The 22,380-nt window shown below is 40.5% G+C and overlaps 1 protein-coding gene across 49 annotated transcripts in view; it reads right to left on the minus strand.

The window, feature by feature from the left end:
* Positions 1 to 3,355: 3,355 nt before the first annotated feature.
* Ank2 (ankyrin 2) overlaps positions 3,356 to 22,380 on the minus strand; it is a 576,750-nt gene continuing 557,725 nt past the window's right edge. For 46 of the 49 annotated variants that reach the window (XM_031375399.1, XM_031375406.1, XM_031375436.1 and 43 more), the window contains 9 exons: positions 21,523 to 21,597; positions 19,472 to 19,603; positions 18,355 to 18,498; positions 16,493 to 16,745; positions 14,785 to 15,073; positions 11,673 to 11,756; positions 11,397 to 11,561; positions 10,317 to 10,499; positions 3,356 to 5,662 (listed from right to left, as the gene is read on the minus strand). In XM_031375399.1, coding sequence (XP_031231259.1) covers positions 5,648 to 5,662; positions 10,317 to 10,499; positions 11,397 to 11,561; positions 11,673 to 11,756; positions 14,785 to 15,073; positions 16,493 to 16,745; positions 18,355 to 18,498; positions 19,472 to 19,603; positions 21,523 to 21,597 — 1,340 coding nt within the window. In that variant the 3' untranslated portion in view covers positions 3,356 to 5,647. Of the gene's footprint in view, positions 5,663 to 10,316; positions 10,500 to 11,396; positions 11,562 to 11,672; positions 11,757 to 12,230; positions 12,354 to 14,784; positions 15,074 to 16,492; positions 16,746 to 18,354; positions 18,499 to 19,471; positions 19,604 to 21,522; positions 21,598 to 22,380 lie in introns of those variants that run through there. The other 3 variants (XM_031375414.1, XM_031375439.1, XM_031375410.1) reach the window with 2 other exon arrangements.

The following is a 22,380-nucleotide window of genomic DNA, read 5'->3' on the forward strand; positions in this document are numbered from 1 at the left end:
AAAAAAAAAAAAAAAAAAAAAAAAAGAAAGCCTAAGCGAATAAAACAGAGGTCAATCAAAGACGATATGTGAGGTCAACCTCCAGCCTCCACACACACACATGCACACATGTGCATGTGTACCCATACGTGTGTATCAGCATACATCCAAGTACATATGCACGGCATGCACACATACATGCACACACGCACTCACGTGCACTCAAGCACACATGTGGGTGTGCACACATACACATACATACAAAATCTCCATTATGTGCTAGATGAGGCTGGACTCTTTAATACACCCCAGGGAAAGAGACTCAGGTCACACTTTGGTCTAGTAACTATAAGGACTGTTGTGTGAATACCCACCCGTGCTAGTCTGCCCGGTAACTCCTCTCTGGGGCTCCTCTGCCAGGCATGTCTTTTACAGAGTGCAGCCACTCCGGCAGGGACTTGGCTACTCTGTCCAATTCTGTAGTCAAGCTTCAAGAGAGACAAAACATTGAAAAAAATGAGTGTGGGTACAGTTTGAAAACGGAATGGAAACAAAAGCCTGTTATGCAGACTGATTGAGAAAGAACTCTTGGAGTTCCTCCCTGAAAAACAGGATAAGCGTGACAGTGGACCAGTGATTCCGTCTCAGGAAGTGGTTTGGCATTCTAACCTAGAGCAATTATGTTAAGGTCTTCAACACTGGCTCTGAGCTTGCTCAGTTCCAAGTGTGGACTGATAACACATGTGGGTATGTATCAAACAGATTCTGTGTTACACCAGCTTCTGTGGCATTGAGTCATAGCTTGTAGCTTTTGCCTGCATCTGCAGGATGATGTCCATGTGACAAGAACTGTCCTATCTTCCTGGTGAGGGAATTGTCTTCTACGAGCTAGTTTTCACAAAGGACAGTTTGTGCTAAAATCACTGAGTAGATTCCACCCCAGATGTTACTCAAAACCACACATTTTTGCTCTACTGTGTGGCACTAACAGAAAGTGGCAGGGACATTTTAATATCTGACTACAAACAGGAATTTAATTTGTGTGAAAAAAAAAAAACCCTGGGAAATGGGTCTGTTTTTCTCTTACCTATTTAAAGTTATCCTTAAGTATTGTTTTTACCCTGACATGAAGTTTACACATTTATTCCTGTGATACATTGCAAGACTGTCTTTGGATTCTGGTGTGAGTAGATAAGACACAGAAATAGCAGCTTACCCGAGGGAAAGAAAGTATTGTTTTTAAGCAGGGATGACCAATTTGGTTTGCACAAAGCTGTAATGTGCTTTTATACTAATGAAAGCAGGCAGATTACCTTTATTCTGCCACTCAAGAGAAACTGGTATTGATTTAGGTTTTCATTAAAAATTTGTTTAGTTTCTTTCCATCTGACCTATTCTCATGTCTGGCATTTACCCACAACCAGACTCTCCATGCTGACATCAACTGATGGCTTCCCCAAGCAGTCTCATTTCCAATTGATGCCTTGCGTCTTAAGTATGTGTGTGAGTTCACACCTCTGTATGACTAATGCAGGCCATTTACAAGCTATCTATCATCTTCTCTTAGATTAGAGGCTCCCTCAGCCCCACTTCTAAATATATTTTTGTAAAAGGGCATATGAGTCACAAAAGCTCACTTTCAAAACTGGGGTTTGCACAGAAGATAAGTATGAGAAAATACCGTATTTTCTCTTGCTATTTAATGTTCTATATCCAGTGCCAGGCAAACCCAGAGTTGCAGTAAGTAGAAAACACAGCACAGTAGACGAATGACAGGGATGCATTTACTTGGGGTGGGAGGCCGCAAACTTTAATACTCTGTTTTCTTTAGGCATAGTTGGTATGGTGATCCCAGAAGATCTTGTTTATGAACCAGAGACAACACAGATCTAGCTGGTCTATTGATGTTTTGATGTTGCAGTAAGATCTAAAAAAAATTCTCTCTGTTTTAAACATTTCTTTGCTTCCACTGTACGCATACAGACAGACAAGACAGCAAGACAGACAGGTGACACACACACACACACACACACACACACACACACACAGAGAGAGAGAGAGAGAGAGAGAATGATTGATGATTGATGAAGAGATTTTGTTGTTTTGCCCTTTAAAACCCAAACACTCTAAGGGATTACAGTTTCACATATTCCTTCTAGTCTTCACATTAATATATTCATTTAATTTCCTGTTCTCTGGCTGCAAAACAAGAAAGAAAACCCCAGGGTTAACTGCTGTCCCCAAAGTCTGTCTCATACTGCTGACACTATACATAAATGGACCAAATCCCCGTGGCCTTGCCCTCTGTGTGATCAATTACCCAGTTCCCTTCCCCCACATCCTTAAAAGTTCCTACTCTTTGCTCTTGAATCAATGTTTCCAGCATAAGGTATATTTCTATCTTAACATGTTCATGAGTCTCTGGATGCACTCTTGTAAAAAGGCTCTTCGGGTGTTTGAATGAGACTGGGCCTCAGGGGCTCAGGTGTTGGTCCCCAGTTGGTGGAGATGGTTGGATAGGTTTAGGAGGTGTGGCCTTGCTGGAGGAAGTGTGTCACTAGGGGTGGGCTTTGAGGTTTCAAAGGCCTCCTATCATTCCCAGGGCACTCTCTCTGCTTCCTGTTCAGGATGTGAGCTTGCAGTGCTTCCTACCACGCCTACATGTCCTTCAGTCACAGACTCTAACCCTCCAGAACTGCAAGCCCATAGAAACTCTTTCGTCTGTAACTTGTCTTGGTCATGGTGTTTTATCACAGCAGTAAAGAAATATGAAATACAGACTCCCTCTGCCTCTGAAGTGTCTTTCCTGTGGCCCCTTTCTCTTATTAGTGTACTCAGCAAAAGTCTTGGCATTTTCCTTGCTTTTTATATCTTATATGCAGCCTACATGGAAATCCAATTAATTCTGTCTTAATAAATGTATGTCAAAATGTATGTCTGTCAAAATAAATGTATGAGCCAGGTTTGGTGGAATATGCCTGTAATCTGCACTGGGAAGTAGCAGCTTAAAGATCAATATATAGTTCTAAGCCTGCCTGGGTTACATGAGACTCTGTCTAAAAACAATAAAACAAAACAAAAACAAAAACAAACAAACAAAAGTTCCTACTTTTCATTTATTAGTTAGCCTCAAAATTTAAAAAAAAAAAAATTGCCTTGTTTTACCTAGTTGAGTAACAATAAGAATAAAAGTTTCCCGGGGCTGTGGTGAGCTAATCCAGTGCATGCTGTCATCTGGCCTCACAGAATATTACAAAATAAAAACACTAAAGGAAAAAAGGCAATTCATGTATTTCTGTTGGCTTCACGTTGACCTCATTTAACAACCTCTGATTCTCCTAAAATAGGTCATAAAGAAGGACAAGCCACCACTGCAACACTTAACACTTATACATTTTATTTAGTTAAATCAGCCATTGTACAACATTGCAGCTATGTATTGTTAGTGTTGTATTGTTTTCCAATAACTAATACATGCCCTCATAGATATATTCAATTAGTGTTATCACCATGGGAACAAGATGCTGATTCATCAACTGAAAATTCACTTCTTCTCACAGTATTCAAGTTTTTGATAACACAGCAAAAAAAAAAAAATCAAAATTGAAGAAAAAAAGTGAAGAACCATTAAGTTGCCACACAGACGTCATCTGCACTGCAAATAACACAACAGAAAGGCTTTTCATGAGCTCCAGGGTGAAGGTCTGACAAGATGGCCACCACGTACCTCAGAAAGGGCTGCCACCCGCCTCTCTCTCTCTCTTTCTCAGTTTGGATGCCAAAGAATACTTTGTTTCTACTCAATCCCCAGAAAGTGCTAGTGCTGGGGACTCAGGAGATTTGGCTGGGAAACCTCTCTCCCAGGAAAATTCTTCTCTTGGCAATGTTACTTAAGAAGATGAAGTGCTATTATTTGTCCTGTTTGTGTCTGAGCTATGAGTCAGTTCTGCACACAGGAAAAGGCCAGATAGGACTGGAAAAATTGCAATCTCTGGAGGGTAGACTGTCTTTCTTTCTTTCTTTCCTTCTTTCTTTCTTTCCTTTTAATTTCATCTTCATTGAATATACTTTCTTTAACAAAAAAAACTGATTCAAAACGTATACGGTTTATATGAATATATTTGTGAATATATTTATATATATATGTTAAAATGCTACACAGCTTCAATCACTAGAGGGATTAGACATAGGGCTTAGGGATCACTCAGACTGTCATTGTCCCTTCTCTGAAACAAACAGAAAGTCACACAAATGCACTTCAGTTTCCAAGGGTGTCTGGGTTTCAAATAAATAAACAAACAAAAAAATTTAATGAGAACCAAATTTTCCAAGGATTTCCCGAAATCTCGTCTGCCAGCTGAAGAGCAGACGTGGCTAGAAAGGAGAAACTCAGAGTGAAAACCATTAGTGTGATAAGAAGGTGTGTGTGTGCACTGCATGTAGCAAGCGCATGCGCAATGCTACATGCAGGCATTAGAGGAAAGATAAACTTGGAGGTGGGGAAAAAAAGAAAAGAAAAGAAACCACTCCAACATGGTGACAGCATTTAACCTTTTGTGTGGTGCATAAATCTTGTTTTTATGAATTATCTACAGTGCAGTGGCCAGAAGAAAGAACCACCAGTAAGACAGCGTGGTTTGCTAAAGCAGCAATGAACACTGAAAAACTACAGTAGTTATAGCTTTTAAAATACCCTGCCAACGTGTCCAAAGTCAAAAACACCTGAAGGTGCTAGAACACCACCCCTGAAGCTTCTAGCACCAGAATACCTCACTGTTTCCATCCGCTTGCTTGCCTGTGAGCCCTTCTCCCCGTCCCTCAGGGTCGCAGTCCAAGAGCCACCAGCTATGGCTGACCAGTACTAGAGACAGCTCCTTGGGATTCTTCTTGAAGATTCTGATCCCGACAGCTTTAAGAGCAATGGCTACTCTGGAAGTTCTAAGGACGTGTCTAGGTCTGAAGTGTTCCTTCCGTAGAACTGTATTACCATTCGATTGTGTTAGCAATATCATAATTAACCATTGTTCAGCAATATCTAGAGGCTTTTATTCCATGATGCCCAGTGTAATTATGACAGGCAGTGGTTTGAATTTTACTCTGTTGTTCATCTGAGAATTTCGCCTATATACATTATACATAGATATCCTCGGAAGGATTCCCCTGTCACTTGAAGAAGTCTGCAGGTGAAGTTCTTCTGATTAATGGATTTTCATGGAGCTTGAGCAGAAGCAAACGATGGAGGTGCCAGTTCCCAGGTTAGCACGGATGCTCAAAATAGTGGATACAGCATCCGGAATGAAGGATGCTATCTTTGGTCACAAATTAGCTTATAGTTAGAGAGGGGCGGGGAGAAAGAAGTAAAATCAAATGCTGTGTGTTTGCTGAGAGTGGAAATGTCACGGGATCCCAGTAATTAGGCCACTTCAGTCACTCCTGTGCAGAAATAGGAAGTTGCATATTGAGTGGGTTTGTGGTTTCTGATGAGAACTGGGCAGCTCCTCATTTGGCCTCTTGCTTTGTGTTCTCCTTGCAGAAATGCCGAAGGAGTTGCTGGAGATCTCGCTGGAGGTCGTCTTGGTCCAGTGCTCCGGGAACATCCTCCAGGTGCTCCGAGTTGATGTGTTTCCCCTGCTGGTCCTTCACCACAGCCCTCCTCTGCGTCCTGGCTTTACTCATTGTTGTCCTACAGGAAGCAGATGAGATTATTAGACTCTTTCTTCCCTGAACACCCAAGTACTTCCTGTTTCACCTTTGCATCTGTTTCTGTTAGCTTAAGGACAGGTATGTTTTTCACGTTTCATGTAAATGAGCCTCCCCTATAGGAAAGGACTCACAAAACCTTAAAAACTGTATTTTAGAATTTTGTATTTGGAAAAAAAATCCTGATTATCTTTTCATCTTTTAGAAATACTTCATATGGAAGACTCTGTGCCTTCATTTTATTTTCTCAAAGAGAAGCCAGGCCATGAACCATATTGTGGTTGAGCTCCATGGGATCAGAAGATCCTTGTCTACTCTGAAATAACGACCCCACGGGCACCGCTGGCACAATCAGAAAAACCACTGAAAACCTACTTAGTTCCTAGACCTGAACTTTGCCCAAAGTTTGTTTTACTAGAACTGTCCTGCGAGATTCAGATCTTTAAAAACTGGAATATTCTGCCAAGGCGGTAGTGGCGCACGTCTTTAATCCCAGCACTTGGGAGGCAGAGGCAGGCAGATTTCCAAGTTCGAGGCCAGCCTGGTCTACAGAGTGAGTTCCAGGACACCCAGGGCTACACAGAGAAACCCTGTTTTGAAAAACCAAAAAAAAAAATAAATAAATAAAAAAAAAAAAACAAAAGAAACAAAAAAAAAAAACCTGGAATATTCTATCGATATAGAAGAAAGGGACAACCAATAGGAAGGCCTCTGAAGCTTGCTAGGGAGTTGGCAAGGGAGGGAAAGAAAATGAATATGACTTGTGAGAGCTGATACTTCCTGCGTATTCTTGGGACCTTAATGTGCTTAACTCCTTCCGCGCATCCCTGCATGCCAGTCAGCTGCTTCCTTCCCTGCCTCCTCATAAAAAGCTTCGTGAGAAAATATGCTGTAACTTATTGTTTTATTTCATACAGTTATTTTCTTAGATTTCCCACTTGAAAATGATACTACAATTTGTTCTTTCTGTGTTCTTCTTGCTTTCTACCTGTGAGAATAATGCTTCAATTGCAAATATGTGTTGAGAATATTTTACGTACTATCATAGTTATAACAAATAAAAACTGAATTTAGAGGATTTTAATGACATCCCATGATAAGTTTTTTAAAGGGCTAGATATGGATCCTGAGCTTGGATCCATATCTGGGAAATCATGGCTCTTCAGATCCAGCAACAGAGAAGGACCAGCATTCTCCTCATGAATTCCCAGTGTTTAGAAGCTGGAGTTCTGAGCATGGTCAAACCTGGAAACACTCACTGGGATTATCTTATTTTCTAAAAATTTACTTCTTCCATAGTACTTCCAGCTTTCCTCTGAACATCCTGGTTTCCTTCTCCCTCCCTTCCCCCAGACCTCTCTCTCTAGTAGATATTATGTAAATTGTGTTTTTCAGTTGATAGCATATCTGCATTTCTTCTTGATGCAATGTTCAAACTTGTTTGCTGTGGATGCAATCAGTTTGTGTTATTTCTGGTGGTCCCCATCATTGGTGTTTCTTTTACTCCACAAAAGGCAAATACCAGTCTCTTTCTGCAGAGGTTAGGAGAAGCTTTATAGCTCTAGTGTCACAGGACAGGCCAATAGCCTAGGACTCTCTCTCTCTCTCTCTCTCTCTCTCTCTCTCTCTCTCTCTCTCTCTCTTTCAGTTTTCTATAGGTATATGCAGATGTCTATGGCACATGATAAATGTATAAACTGAAGTGCTATGAACCATAGATCTAGTTCCACACTGTCTAGCTGGGTAAATACAAGGTGTCTGTCTCTATCTTTGGCTTTGTGTCCACCACTGCAAAGACACAGTGAGGCGACTGCTTCCCAAATCTATTCTAGCTCACAGATCCTGGAGCACCAGGGTTTGTGAGGACTGCGTAGTTCAGTCTGAACAATTGGACAAAAGAGTTAATGTTCAGAACAGCAGAAACATTTTATCCTTAATTCATATGGCATTTAAAAGTTCCAGGAGAGCAATTACGTTCTTCCAAATTCATAGCTGCTGTTTCTCCCTTTTGAGCAGAGGGTGAGAGGATGACAGAACCTTTAATTTTGCTCTTCTAATTATTATTTTCCAGAAACCCTAAAATAGCCCCATGGAGTACTATAAATGATTATCTTTCTGCTCTTTTCAATGAGATGAGAAGCACAGTAATAACTTGAATAACTTGGCTTCCCGTTGTATCTTTCACTGAGAAGCTGAGAGGTCTATGTGTGTCCTGATGTTTACAGTGGTGCCAGAGGACCAAAGACGTGAGAGCAAACAGAGAAGTAAAGCCCAGTTCAGGCATTGAACCTGCGATGGTGCAGGCAGTTCACTGTGCTTCACAGCCAGCACCCTTTCACACATGGGAAAGGCTGCTCACTACTTGAACAGGCTCTTACCAAAGCTGCTTTCGGCAGCACTCAGTATATTCAGGATCTAGGGCATCAAACTTATGCTCTAATTTCATGCCACTCACATGCAGAGTCATGAAACTTGTTAATGGTGAAAAGCAGATGCTATCCAAAGCCACAATAGATGAGCATTGAGCTGGATATGGTTAGTTGCCAAGCTAATCAGAGTGCCATTGATAGATTTCTCTTCATGTAATCTCCAAATCTATGAACTCGGTGGTATGCCCCACCTACTTGACTATATGGGCAATTTGCTTGAACCCAGAAAGTCAACTTATATAAAGAAATGACTTGCCATTGGCATGTCTCAGTATTAATTTGAAGGCATCAGTGGACATTGTAGGGGCAACACACTGACACACTATGCCTGATCTGCGCCTTCTCAGACATGACAGTCAGAAGCTCAGAAGGGCTTTGCCCTTTTCTAACATTAGAAACCAGTTGTACCCTGTTAGTTGGCAAAGCATCACCCCATGCTAACCCAAACCTCTTTATTATTGATCCATCCTCCTTCAGGATTTCATTCTCTACTAAACTGGGCAAGTGGACTTTCATGTGGCTACCTGTGTAACCCAAAGCCTGAGGTAGGAGAAAGAGAAAACAAAACTTGACTTATTGACCACAAACTTTCAGTCTACTGCTTGACAAACTGTGGTGACACAGAAAGAGGTATTTGATAGGACAAATGACAACTCCTACTTGCTCATATGGGTATTGAGTTTTTAACATTTCCCATAAAATTCCATTGGTGTCACTGATAGTTTTATACTACTTGTCAAAAGCTTGTATCTAACACCTGTGCCAACTGACTTTAAATGACTTCCTTGTTTTACAACACCCTTTCTGATTGTGGAGATCTGAATGATAAAGGATGATAAAGGAGGAAACCAAAAACATTCTCCACTGTACAACCAGAGAATTCACCTTTTGAACATCCAAGAAGTCAGATGTGCAGAACTAGAAGTATTTAAAGAAAGCTGGCTTTTAATATGCAGATATACTATGCTGCTTCAATATGGCTGTTGATACTATTATCCTTGTTATATTGTTGATCTAGTACCTGTGGATCTAACCCAGTGCTTTGTGAGGGCCAGACAGGTACTTTAAAATACAACTGCATCTCCAGGCCACTACAATTAAGTACAGGGTACAGAGTATAGCATTTAACTTAAAAAAAAATTTTTTTTTGCATTGTAGATATTTGTATATGTCTGTCTGTTATCCTTACTTCAACCCTTAGAACAGATGTGTTTCAGGACTGAGATAGTTTAGTGCCTACTGACACTCACTGCATATTATTAATGCCTCAGAGAAATCAAGAGCCAATCCTATAATCAGGTCCAATGCACTTCATTCACAGAGAATGAATATTTTATAAGTTACATAAGAAGTCTTCATGTTCTACCAGTTTTGCGGTAGCTCCTGCCTTTGCTTTCTAATTCTGAGCTGGTTTATGTAGAGTTAAATTAGCTTGCCATAAACTCAGAAAATTGGCTTTATTTTGTTGTTTTGTTTTGTTATTTTTCCAGAATTCCTGGAGTTTGTAATCATATTGATAGTCTGTGGTTCTGACACTAAAGAGCTATTTCCTAACTGATGAGAATCAGAATTAAACAATGACCAACACTTTTTAAATTAGAATAAATGTAATTTTCTTTAACACCTACCACTGAGGATATTAGCTAACAAAGATAAGTTCTAACATCTAACAGGAAACCCATTCTGCATTATTATTTATTTATTTATTTTTAAATTTACTTTTTTTTTTTTTGAGACAGGATGCCACTCAGAGGCCCAAGGTGGCCTGAACTCATTTTGTTGCATGTACTAGCTTTGAACTTGTGACACCCTGCCTTAGCCATATCAGTGCCAGTGTTCCAAGCCTTAGCCATCATAGCTTTGTAATTTAACAGACATGGGGAATCTTGTCCTGACTCTGGAGACTCAGACCCCACATCAGCAGGAATGATTCTTAGCAGTCTGTGTTTCTAAGATCCCTTTTGGGTGACATGAGAGAATACCACTGGGCTGAGGAAATATTTCTTTATCCCACAAACTGTTAAAGGAGGAAACCTGGTCTTCTGAGTGACCCTAACATCTTCCACGAATCTGTGCATGAAATAAAGCAGTGACAAATGATTTTCTTTTTGAAACCCAAAGCAACCATGAAAGGCACGTGAAGCAAACACAAAGGAAACATGAAACATGAAAGGAAAACAAACACCAAATGAACCAATGCTTCTGTACCTCTTCAAAGTCATCTTTGGCTGAAGGAAGGTCAGTGGCTAAGCTAGAGTCCCCCAGACTCTTCTCCATCCGTTCTCCATGGACCACTGTTGTTTTAACAACCTTGCTGACTCTACGGCCTTCTACTGGTTCTGCCTGAAACTGTGAGGTACTGGACAAAATGCTGGGTTCAGACAAAGTCACCTAATGAATGAAGGACATGTGACAGACAATTCCCAACTGATAAAATGGAACACATGATGACATTTTCTGTGCTATGAAATAAAATGGTTACAAAACTGTCTTTCTAAAGAACAGTAATTAGGAATAAGAGATCAATTGGTCTATTTGAGTGTGCACTGCACAGCGCTGGGCTGGGTAGTGGGTTACTGGAATAAAAATGTACCAGGCACATTTCTAAAAGGCTGACAGGTTGCAGTGCAGCCTGGCAATCTAGGCTTGATCTCTTCCCCACAATTATTTCTTTTGCACCATGAAGACAAACTCAACCCCTGAAGGGAGAGCACGAAAAGCTATGGGAGACCACGTAGCTGGCTAGATGGCCTCAGGGCCACAGTCACAGGATTCTGAAGATATGACTGAGAGCTGAACAGTAAGACTTTCAAATTGTGTGTCTATGAGAAGCAGTGTGTGTGGTAGTCTAAAGCCTTCCAACAGGGAAACAAAACAGAAAGTGACAAATTATAAAGCATGGAATTTCAGATCATAATTTTAATGACCCTGAAATGCAGAAGTTGGAGTATCAAACACATGTCTAACATGATCTTTGGAAGGTTAGTATGCCAATGAGGCCTAAGCACTGCACTACACTTAGACACTGTCTCTTTACGACACACATCCAGCCAGAAAAAAAAAATGGATTTTATTTTCTTAAGATTTGACTTTGGATTTCTACTGTAAGCAACTATGAAGTAAATAAAACATAGAAATGATAAGCACCCAACAAAGACAATGGCCACATAAACCTGAGACTCAGTAGGAATGAACACATTTATTTATTTATTTATTTATTTATTTATTTATTGGCCTATGTTTTGTCTTTCTCTACAAAATAAACTCTGCAGAGCTGGGTGGCCTCACCTCTGACTGCTGGGTATCACTCTTCAATACCACACGCTTTATCACTTTGGAATAGCTGTCACCATCCTCGATGTTGACTGGCTCCTGCGGCATCCCCTGCATAGTAACTTCCTCCTCCTCTGTGCCATCAGAGGATACATACCGCCGAATGATTTTCCGGGTAACCTGAAAAACATTTCATGAGTCTCTCTTATTTTTGAGTTACAGTACCACACTAGTGATGGTGTTTGAACAGGAAGAGTGAGGTCAGCCCTGTCCAGAGCTCCTGGCCAGTACCTTCTTCACCACGGTGTGTCCATTCTCATCAACATATTCTTCCTCCGTGACCGTCTCTGGAGGTATGTCAGGCATATCATCTCCCTAAAGAGTGGGAGAGAAGAATGTTACTTAAGTCTCTGGCACTGTCCGGAAGACCTACAGCCAAGTGTTCTTAATGTGAGGAATGTTAGAAAACCAGACAGAGGTCATGTCGAGAAGTATTGCTGAGATGCAAAATCCTGTCAGTTTGATTAATAAAAAAATAAAATGATTAAGCAGGTAGATATGAGAAGAAACAAACAAACCAAACAACATGCTTAGGAGAATCTCACCAAAGTTAGGTAAAGCTTCATCAACCAACAAAAATGAATAAGCAAGAGGAGAGACTGGTGAAAGCCAAGAAGCCAAATCTTCTCTTCTGCGTGCTGGCTCTCAGAGGAAGGCTGCAAATATCCTTGGCTCTACAGTCCTTTATAAATGAGGCAGGAAGATGGGAGCCACTTTCCATGCATGCACTACCTACGGAGCATGCTCAGCCTCTGTTGCTTCGGGTCACTTAGTGAAGGACAGAGCTGTCCTGACGTGCAGTAACTAAAGAGTGGATACCTGGATAATCACTCTCCGGCGGACAACCCTGGTAGTTACCATGGCTTCCTCATCAGAGCTGGCCTCCAGCTCCCCTAATTCCTCTGTTAGCTCCTGGTGGAAGCATGTAAGAATCATTGAGGGTTTTGTTTTGTTTTGTTTTGTTTTGATTTTTAAAAATGTAATAAAAGATTTTCTTGAGATAGGATCTCACTTGATAGACCACCCTGGGCTTGAATTTCCCATCATCCTCTCCCAAACTCCTGAATGCTAGGTTTACTGATGTGAGCCACTGAATGTGGCTGCATTGTTTTGCTTAATTTGCTATTGAATGTCTTTACTATCGGTTTCTGGATTTGTTCATATCATATTCTGAAATTTTGTGCCGGTAAAATAATTGTCATTTTTGGTGGGGAAAAATACATATGTGGTCAGTCATCCTAAGCCTCAACAAGTATGTAGTTTCATTGCTTTCAGAGTCATAGTGAAATCCTGCAATCTGAGAGCTGTCAAAAAAGCTATATGTCAAAATTGTTCCCAAAGATACGTGTTTCCCACATGAATCCTTGTTCTTGAAACTTGTACTAAAAGCCAGGTGAAAACACAGGGCCTAAGTTGCACAGTAGACACTTGAGGATCTGTGGACTGTGAGTCTTGATAAAGACCCAGAATAGAACTCTTATCCCATACATGGAACAGTTTGTGTTTGTACCTGAGCTTTCTGAAGGTAAGTCAAATTCCCTGGAGATATTAGTTAATAGTACATTTTCCTGGCATCCAAAGTTGTAGGCCTTGAATAATATTAGACTAGTTTTTCAAAGAAGTTCAGAGAATACTTTAAGAGTTTGATCCAAAGCCAGAGATGAGGCTAGAAGTATAATTTTAGATCAGAAAATATGTCACAAACTGTCAGTTTTTCCTAATGGAGCATGACTTCCTCCCCTCCTTTCCTCTCTTCTTATTTGTCCTTTCTCTCTCCTGCCCTCCCTTCCTATTTTATTCTCCCTCTCTCCCTTCTTCCTTTCCAAGTTTCTTTCTTTCTTTCTTTTTTAAAAGATTTATTTATTTATTATATGTAAGTACACTGTAGCTGTCTTCAGACATTCCAGAAGAGGGCATCAGATCTCACTAAGGATAGTTGTGAGCCACCATGTGGTTGCTGGGATTTGAACTCAGGACCTTCGGAAGAGCAGCTGGTGCTCTTAACTGCTGAGCCATCTCTCCAGCCCCTCTTCCAAGTTTCTTGACAGCATCTTGCTTTGTTGTACCCCACATTGGTTTTAAAATCATGATCCACCTGCCTTGGATTTCAGAGTCCTGGAATGACAGGTATGGACTCCCATACCCAGCTTGAAGTGGCATTGGGTTTGTTTTCAAAAGGAAAGGAGTACATTCAATTAGCTTAATATATCTCAAAATACCCAAGGTATAGCTCTGCAACCTTCTCTTTGTAAGGAAAAACATACAAGTTAAAACCCAAATTGTACATGAAATACATTCAGGAACCTACCACCCAGAAGTATGGTCAGATGCTTTATAACAATGTTTTTTAAAAATATTTCAGAACATAAAATGTTGTCTAAAGCTTTTACTCTTCAAAGGGAAGTCATTTCTAGTTTAATGAGGAACACGTTAGGATTCGTTCAGTCCACTCTCCAGGCTTCTCCGGGGAGAGGAGTTGTGAGGAGGAGCAAGCCCCTTAGCCAGTGCTGAGATCTGTGGGCCATCTAGACCACATTAAAACTCTCTCTACGACAAACGATGCGTCATAATACATTCTCAGGCTACTGGCAGGCACTTGGACAATAGAAGATGACAACAGGTTTAGGGACCGTGTTTTTTTTTTTCCCTCCTAAGTTATTACTAAAACCAATCTGAGGAATTCTAACTTGCAAATTGCACTGGCAAGATGGCTCTTCTTTCCAGCAGAGAGGTGTCTGGGCAGACTTCATTTGGATCTCTGTGCTCGGCTTTGACCTCCACACATGCACTGTGCTGTGTACAACACACACACATACACACTCAACCACACAGACATTAATTTTTTTTACAAAACTGTACTTTTGCACTGAGGAGCATTTGGTTGCTGATCACCGCAGACATGCCAATGCAAGCACTCATCTACACACGATGTGCACAGCCTGCAGGCCCCAGCATCACATTGGTACTCTCAGCAGGCTGGCTGGCTCATCACCATCACCACTACCGTTACACACGGCTCTAGTAATTTTTCAAAGCTGGGCTATACTGTATCCCTACATACAGATTTTGTTTTGCTTAGCAGACAGATTTCCCATGATGAAATCTGAGCTCCTCGTATGACAGCTAACATTGGAACTGTGTACCATCTCCTCTGGATTTACGAGCTCTCAAGGGTTTCCCACGTCCAGTTTAACTTATGTGATAAGCCATTTTAGTTTTGAAGCTTAAAACAAAAACAATAAAAAATAAAACAAACAAAGAAACATTAACAGAAACCAAAACCAGGAAGCTGTGTAACTGTGTCACAGGTGAGGAAAGGTACACCAAGGAAGGAAGGCCTAACCTTTTGAAAAGCCACATCGCTGTCCAATCTTTCAAGGACCTGAGGCTGGTCGTCTGTTGACTCAACTATGACCAGGCTGGTTTTCCTTGGAGAGCTCTCCTCTTCGGGCTTGGGAACCTCCTCGGGTTCTTGAACAATTGGAGAACCACGTTCGCTGGTCACTGGAGTCTGGAGACGAGGCTTTGCTTCCTCAGGAGGGGCAGTGATGTCCTCCAGAGTCTTACCGAGAGAGTCAGGAATAGCTGTGGCCTTTTGAGTGTCTTGCACTTCTGCCCCTGGTGTTGTTACGCTGGAACAAAAAGGTCAGTTTATCACTAAAGAACATTGGAAGAGAAGATGAAATTTCTCTTTGTGCTAGCCAAGATACTAAGTATGTGTGCACACAAATACATACACATATACACACATATACACACACACAAATATATATATATATATGTGTGTGTGTGAAAAACAGATGTTTATGTAACAACGATTTATAGATAATGCTTTTGAAGCAAGAAAGAAAGTTAGCAGAATGTAACAGTTAGTGTAATTACAAATACAAATATGTATAATTGCATGTCTATTATTTGATGGAAGGACCTGTTGACACTGAAACTTTCTAGCAGTTTCGAGTAATTCCCATGCAGCCATTCAAAACCTCAGTTTCTGAATAAGAACATGCTGGCCTTTTCTGCTTCTTACTTTGTATCCAGCAGTTTTCTATCCTGCCACTGATAACAAATTCCCTGAATAAGAACATGCTGGCCTTTTCTGCTTCTTACTTTGTATCCAGCAGTTTTCTATCCTGCCACTGATAACAAATTCCCTGAATGCCTCTTTGGCAGTCCTGGCCTTCCTACATTTTCTTTTCTATATCTATTTTATAATCTTTCCTGTATATTCTCCCTTTCACTTTGTTGGCATGTAACAGAGGATGGTACCTACACGGAAGAAATCATTTCAAGTCTCTCTTTTATCATGTTTCAGTTACCAGAGAACAAAATTCACTCCATGTCAATGGAAATTCTGGGCTGTGAGCTCTTGACACAATAACATTGCTTCTCCAGAGCTCCTCTGTCTTCCTGGATAGCCATGTCTCTCTCATTTACCTGGTAAAGATCTGAGCTGAATGATGCTCTAGGGTCCTTGTAAGCCAACAATGTCTCTCTATCCTTACTCTCACTCCATCCTGTCTCATACTAATGATATTGCATTCTATTTACATAATTTGTATTGTTTTGATGTCTTATACTTAGATACTGCATAGCTTTGTTGAAGTACTCATGGGCTGCTGTTCTCATACTATTGCTGTTCAGACTCCAGCCATGGCACCATGTGGAAGCATTCCAATAAGATGCAACACTCCCACAAGTAATGACTGTGCTCTGGAAGGAGTATGCTGCAAAGGTAAGTCTCGGGCTTATCTTTGGCCTCTGATTCTATTAAATAAGTAACACGTGTGCAGTTATCATGATATCTAGACGTTGGAAATGGAGATCTGAAGCATTTTTGGGATTGTCCAAGGTCATAGAACTAGAAGTTAGCTCAGGTAGAATGGTGTCACACAACACTGTCACAATTATGTATACTGACTGTTTCAGTTCTTCTACAACACAGCCTGTAGTTACAGGTGGGGCACTACGACAGATTACTGGATCTTGTAGCTGTCACAGTGGTGCTTCTCTGGAGCTGCCCTGAACAGAGATTTTCTTCTGAAACTCACTAGTATTCCTGCTGGTCTTGCATTTTCCCTGAGAAATCTTGTTGAACTGGTTCCTGGTGCATTTGGGGAGACAGTGCTGCTGCTGGGCTGTCCCCCTCCGTTTTGGGGATGCAATCCTGAAATGTGGAATAACCCACAGATATGTCTTCTTCAGAGACCATGGGAGGGTGGTCACTAGACTCGCTTTCTTTGGAAGCCTCCTGCTCCTTCTTTTCCTTGGTAGCACAGAGCTCCTCTGGAAGTACTGAGAACCCTGCAGGGGAAAAAAATTCATGAGTCTCACTTATGCTAGGGGTATATTTGCTAAGGACCATTATGTCCCACAGTTGGCTATAGGACCATTTGTTAGAAAGACGACCAATATACTGTGCCTGATTTCAGCATGCTCATCACTTTGAGGAGCCTAAGGAAGGAGTCTTCAGAGAAAGATGCATAGTGACAGGGCCACAGGTGCCACGGAGAATTGTGGGAGCACTTCCTCGGTGCTAAAGTGTCTGAAGGAGCTCCAGTGATAAGCAGACATCTCCTGTAACAGTCGGGTCAGTTTCCAAATAGTAAGGGGAATTCTCACCACCTTGGGTTCAGTACTCTTTTTATGTAGATGCCCTTATGCAGGGGTAAGGAATTTCATTACATCAAGAGCAATGGTGAGTTGCTGAGAGCTCTAGCAGTGGGTGGGGAGGGGAGATGTTATGCAAAGAAGATGAAGAAAGCAAATAAGATGAGGTTGAAAAAAAGAGAGATTGATTATTTCCATCAAATGCTATCAAGGTGTGAAGGAACTTGAACACTGGGGATTTGGTCACTGGGCAGCAATTACTGGCGTTTACAAGATGGATTGGAATAGTATACAGAGGTCTCAGGAGGAGGGGAGAAAAGAAGAAACAAGGCAGGTCTAATGAAAAAGGAGAAGGGAAGCAGCAGGGCACTCCAGCCTCTCTTGAAGAGGCTTCCTACAAAGTGGACAGAGCAAGCAGACACGGGGGGGGGGGGGCAACTTAGAGTCAGAAGAGCTATTCGCTTTATTTTCCTTTCAAGGACAGAACTCTTAAGATTGTGTTGCAATGGCTTTAGAGATGGTTCCAATTATAAGAGCCAAATGGATACTTGCAGAAATGAAACCCTTGATTATCAGAGCATGAGAATCATCAGAAAAGATGTAATAGCTTTAGCAAAGAAGGGAAGGCATTGTGGCAGGAGGAAAAGTTGAGTGTATATACTCAGATACCTTATCTTGGTAAATCTTCTGGTAGAAAAGTGTGGAGATTTACTTATAATCCTATGTTTCTATCAAATTGGAAGTAAACTCACCAAGTAAGAATAAATAAGGGGAAGTGAAATGTTAAGGATTTGAAAGAAGTGAAAGTACAAATCAGAGAGGAAAGGGAGAAGAAAGAGTTGGGAGAAGATGTAGGAGAAGAGACAGACTAAAAACACATGAGAATAAATTCAGTATAAATGAATACTTATAGTTGACAGGGCCAGTGGCCAAAGGCTCCAGTGCATCTGAAGAATTATTGGTTCAGAAATGAAGAAGGAATCATGATGCTTAAATATTGTAGTACTTAGAAACAGCATAGCTATTGATGATAATGTGTTGGCACAGAACATAAAACTTGGTGGTTTAAACATGTCAGTAAGAGAAGTGTTCCCCAAGGAACTGAGGAAAAAGGAACTGGACAGTCACCTATGGCAGGGAGACAATGAGGAATGAGCAGAGGGGATACCATGGACTGAGAAAGAACTGGGGTGGCATGTAAACAAATATACCACCATCAAAGGCTGTAATTTGTTGCCTAAAAAATGAAGGCAGTAGGTCCAGCTTTCGTATTATCCTCTATCCCCAAGAAACATCACTTGACCTTCACTGTGGTCCAGTGTAATGGTCTGCTCTATTTCTGCATAGCTGCGGCCCATACGCTCCTGGAGGGGCTCTGTGTTGGTCTCCAGGAGATGTACAATGTCCATCCTGTTGATCTTGGTGAGGCATTCGATGAGAATAGTATCTGGAACATTGGAGAAAAGACATTCTTTACATCTGAGAGGTACTCTTTTTAGGATTTCTTTCCTTTGTTCACTTTACTACATTATTGGTACTCACATAAGAACCAGGCAAAGCCTAGCTAAGACCTTTGTAAACAGAGGCAAATAGCAATGCATGTAGCCTGGACACTATAAACCCTAAAGGCAGAGTTGCCAGAAAATAACAAGCCCAACCTGGAATCTAGGTAAATCTAGGTAAATACTTTAAGTATATCTCAAATACAGTGTGAAACATATTCATATTAAAATATATGTATTAATTATCTGTTTTCAAGTTTATTCAAGTACCCCTCTGTTTCTATTTGCTAAATCTGTCAATGCTGCTAAGAAAGAATGTGGACAAAAAAGGGACAAAAAGAACCCTCCCCAAAAAAACAAATAACACAAACAACCAAACAACAACATTCATAACAAAAACAGTAATAGATATGAAGTTCTTCATGGAGAAGTAAAAGAAAGCACTGAACCTACACAACAACTATGATCCATTTCATTTCCCATCCCCCGCAACAGGGTCATAAAGTATCAGTCATCATATAGAATATTTATTTGGTTCCCCTTCCCCAGCATACCTAAATTACTAGAGAGGGATATAAACAGGAACTGAAGGCAAATTCCCCACTCATCAATAGCTATAACTACGCACTGTGCCCACTTAACCATACTTCGAAACTGGCAGGTCTCAGGGAACTTTCTGCTGGCAGCTAGTGCTGATATCATTTCCCAATAGTTGACATTGTTCACAAACATGCCACGCAAGATTTTTTTCATGGAACAAGATTATTCTAAAACCGAAAGAAGCTTGCTCTCTTTCATTGAGAGTAGTTCTTAAAATTGATGACTCTTGACAACTTCTCTTGCTGATTCTATAAGGATAGGATCACTGGGTGACCCACTACCTGAGATCTACCTATACCTTGACGTTTTCCCACCTACCTGTGGCATGCTTCCCGTCCCTCTCCAGCCAGTACTTGAGCAGTGCGTGGCTCTGATCTTGAAGGGAGTTGGGGTTCTCAATTCGAATTTGGTGAATTTGCTCCTCAGTGAAATCCAGTTCTCTTGCTAATTCTAGAACAACAGCAAAAGCCTACATTGTCAACACATTGAATTCAGGTTCAAGTTTCCATACCTTGTTTCTTGAAGTGTAAGCAATATACGGCCTTGTGCTGCTATGAGCAATTTGTGTTAGAAGTGACTCATACATGAATTTGATATACTAACAGTAACTCTCACTTTGCTCACCCTCACTCTCCCTTAAAATTGGATATAGAATTGATTAGTGCCATTGCGGTAGTAGTAAGGGTAAAGGGAAAAATGTGAATGAAGATTAGACCATCACCACTTGTTCGTACTTTTAACCAAGATAATAAAAAATAAATGACTGAAAAACAGGAGAAACAGAGCATGTCTAACTTTTACGAATTCTTAACTCCTGCAAATCCTATTTCTGGAAATGTATGCAAATACTGGCTGTAGCTAACTTATAGTGATCAAGTATGCTTTTTTCTTGATTTGATATACATGAAGGAAAGGACTTGGAAGCATTAAACTTGTGTAGGGTGGAAGCTAAAAAGTTTCTTAGGTAGAGTGATGTCCACCTTGAATCCCAGCACATAGGAGGTAGAGGCAGGTGTGAGTTCAAGGCTAGCTGAGTCTACATAGTGAGTTCCAGGATGACCAGAGCTTCATAGAGAAACCTTGCCATAAATGTTCCTCCTACAAAAAGCTCCCTTATTCTACTATTAACATTCTATATGAATACTTAATGCTTGTGCATGCCATTCTAATGTGTTGGTATGCAATTGTATATAAAAGCAATGACTTCTATTATCTAACTGATATATTTCAATATGAAAAATATCTTTGATCTAGTAATTCTGTTTTAGAGATATATTTTCTTTTCCACTTCTTTTGTTCTATTTGGTTATAAGGTTTGCATTTTTACCAACTTTTCTATACCTAACACATTTAGTATGTGTATGGATGCATACATATTCAAGGAAAATAATGAAATTCTAATATGCCAATTGGGGGTATTTTGGTATCATTCTTTGCTCTAAATTCCCCAAGTAAACATCTGGTGAGTATTTCAATATTATTCTAAAATTACTAAAAGTTAGAAAATGGCTATTCCTACTTCTTCCAGTCATTTATTCAAAATTATCAATCATTTTTGAGAATAGATACTTATTTACTATCAAATATTTAAGAAACATGGGATTGTAGTAACTTTATGCCATTTGTTTCAGTGAAGCATATCCAAGTGATACATAAGGAACCACATCAGAGTTAAAAATGGTAAATATGAAAGTAAGCTAAGCTATAATGTTGCCTTCTATTAAGTCACAGGCAAATGGGAAATATATTTTAAATTTATAAATCATGATTTGTAAATAACAGTATGGATTTAGAATTCGCTTTTCCTTAATCGATCACTGAACATATACTCTATTCTTCCACACCCCTGCCTCAAAAATAAAAATGAAAAGTCAGTGTAATATCTTATTCATATATATATTTTAAGATTCACCCAGAGCATTGGTTAGTAACTATTTACTATGAAAGACACCGGACATCAAACATCAAAAAGAAGCAGCTCTGGTGAAATCTTGAATGGTATGAAAACTGCCAGGCACTGTAGCTCATATCTGTATTCCCAGCAGGGAGACAGGAAGATTGCTACGAGTTTAGGAATCCTTACGTGACATAGAAAGTTCCAGGAAAATAAAAACAAAATATTATAAAACTTGAATCTAAGAATTTTTGAAGCCTGGCCATCTTTAGTCTCAAAGTGTTCATATCTCAAGTTCTAAACTCCATAACTGTTGAGAGCCATCTGATCAGGCAGTGCTATTAGCTGTTGCAGTCAGATTTTTCTCATAGATTTTTCTTTGCTCTTTTCCACATAGTCTTCCTCAAGAAAAACCAAGGAAAAGAAAAGATCTTGAACTGTTGTTTCTCTAGAAAACCTGGGTCACACCAATTACCTGTCCAGCTGAAGCCAAGGTGATCAGCAATGTAAGCCAGCCTTTCTTCCATCCGCTCCTGCTCATCTTGGGGATCTATAGAAGGTCAAAAACAGAATGGCCAAAGAGTGTCTGGGACGGGGGGGAGGGGGGGAGCCATAGTACTGATCATCCAAGAAAGGAAGTCACTCGATCTAATATCTGATAGTCGCACAAATTAACTATCACGGCTTAGGTCATATGAAGTGGTGTGTTTTCAGATTTCTGGGATAAAATGGGGAATGAATCCCATGTGGTGATTTGTGGAAACCACCTGCTTCCATATCCCTTTAATGAAGACTTGTAATTGAACAGAATGTCTAGTTATCCCAGGACTTTCTTTTTATGCTTTTGAAGAAGAAGAAGAAGAACACCAAAATAAACCTGTCCACTCACTGCACACAGGAAACACCAGAGAAGTCACAGATGGGATACAGAAGTGGAGTAACTGGTTAGACTGTCCTATTCATGCCTGTAGAGGTGTCAATCACCACTACATCCCATCTGAAAGAAAGCACTAAGGCTGGACTTAAACTGAGGCCAGGAACATCAATGTCCTGTTAACCTTTGGAGGAAGGCAGGACAAAGGCATATGAGCTTTGTAGATCCTGCTGGTGGGACATTTGCTTCTGAGGCAAAGGTCCTGGCTGCCTTTTCCTGAGCTAAGCCATGTAGCTCACACTCTCACAAACTAGAATTCATCCAATTCCCTTTTAACTGATGTGGACTACTGTGCAGCACCGGGGAATTCTATGTCGTCCACATAGGGATAAGTCTTCATTTCGAAATAATGGAAGCCTGCAGGTTACCTCTCAAAGCCACCCATGGTTTCTTTTTTTT

Source organism: Mastomys coucha, unplaced genomic scaffold, assembly GCF_008632895.1.
Source record: "Mastomys coucha isolate ucsf_1 unplaced genomic scaffold, UCSF_Mcou_1 pScaffold16, whole genome shotgun sequence".
In the NCBI taxonomy this organism is placed as follows: Eukaryota; Metazoa; Chordata; class Mammalia; order Rodentia; family Muridae; genus Mastomys; species Mastomys coucha.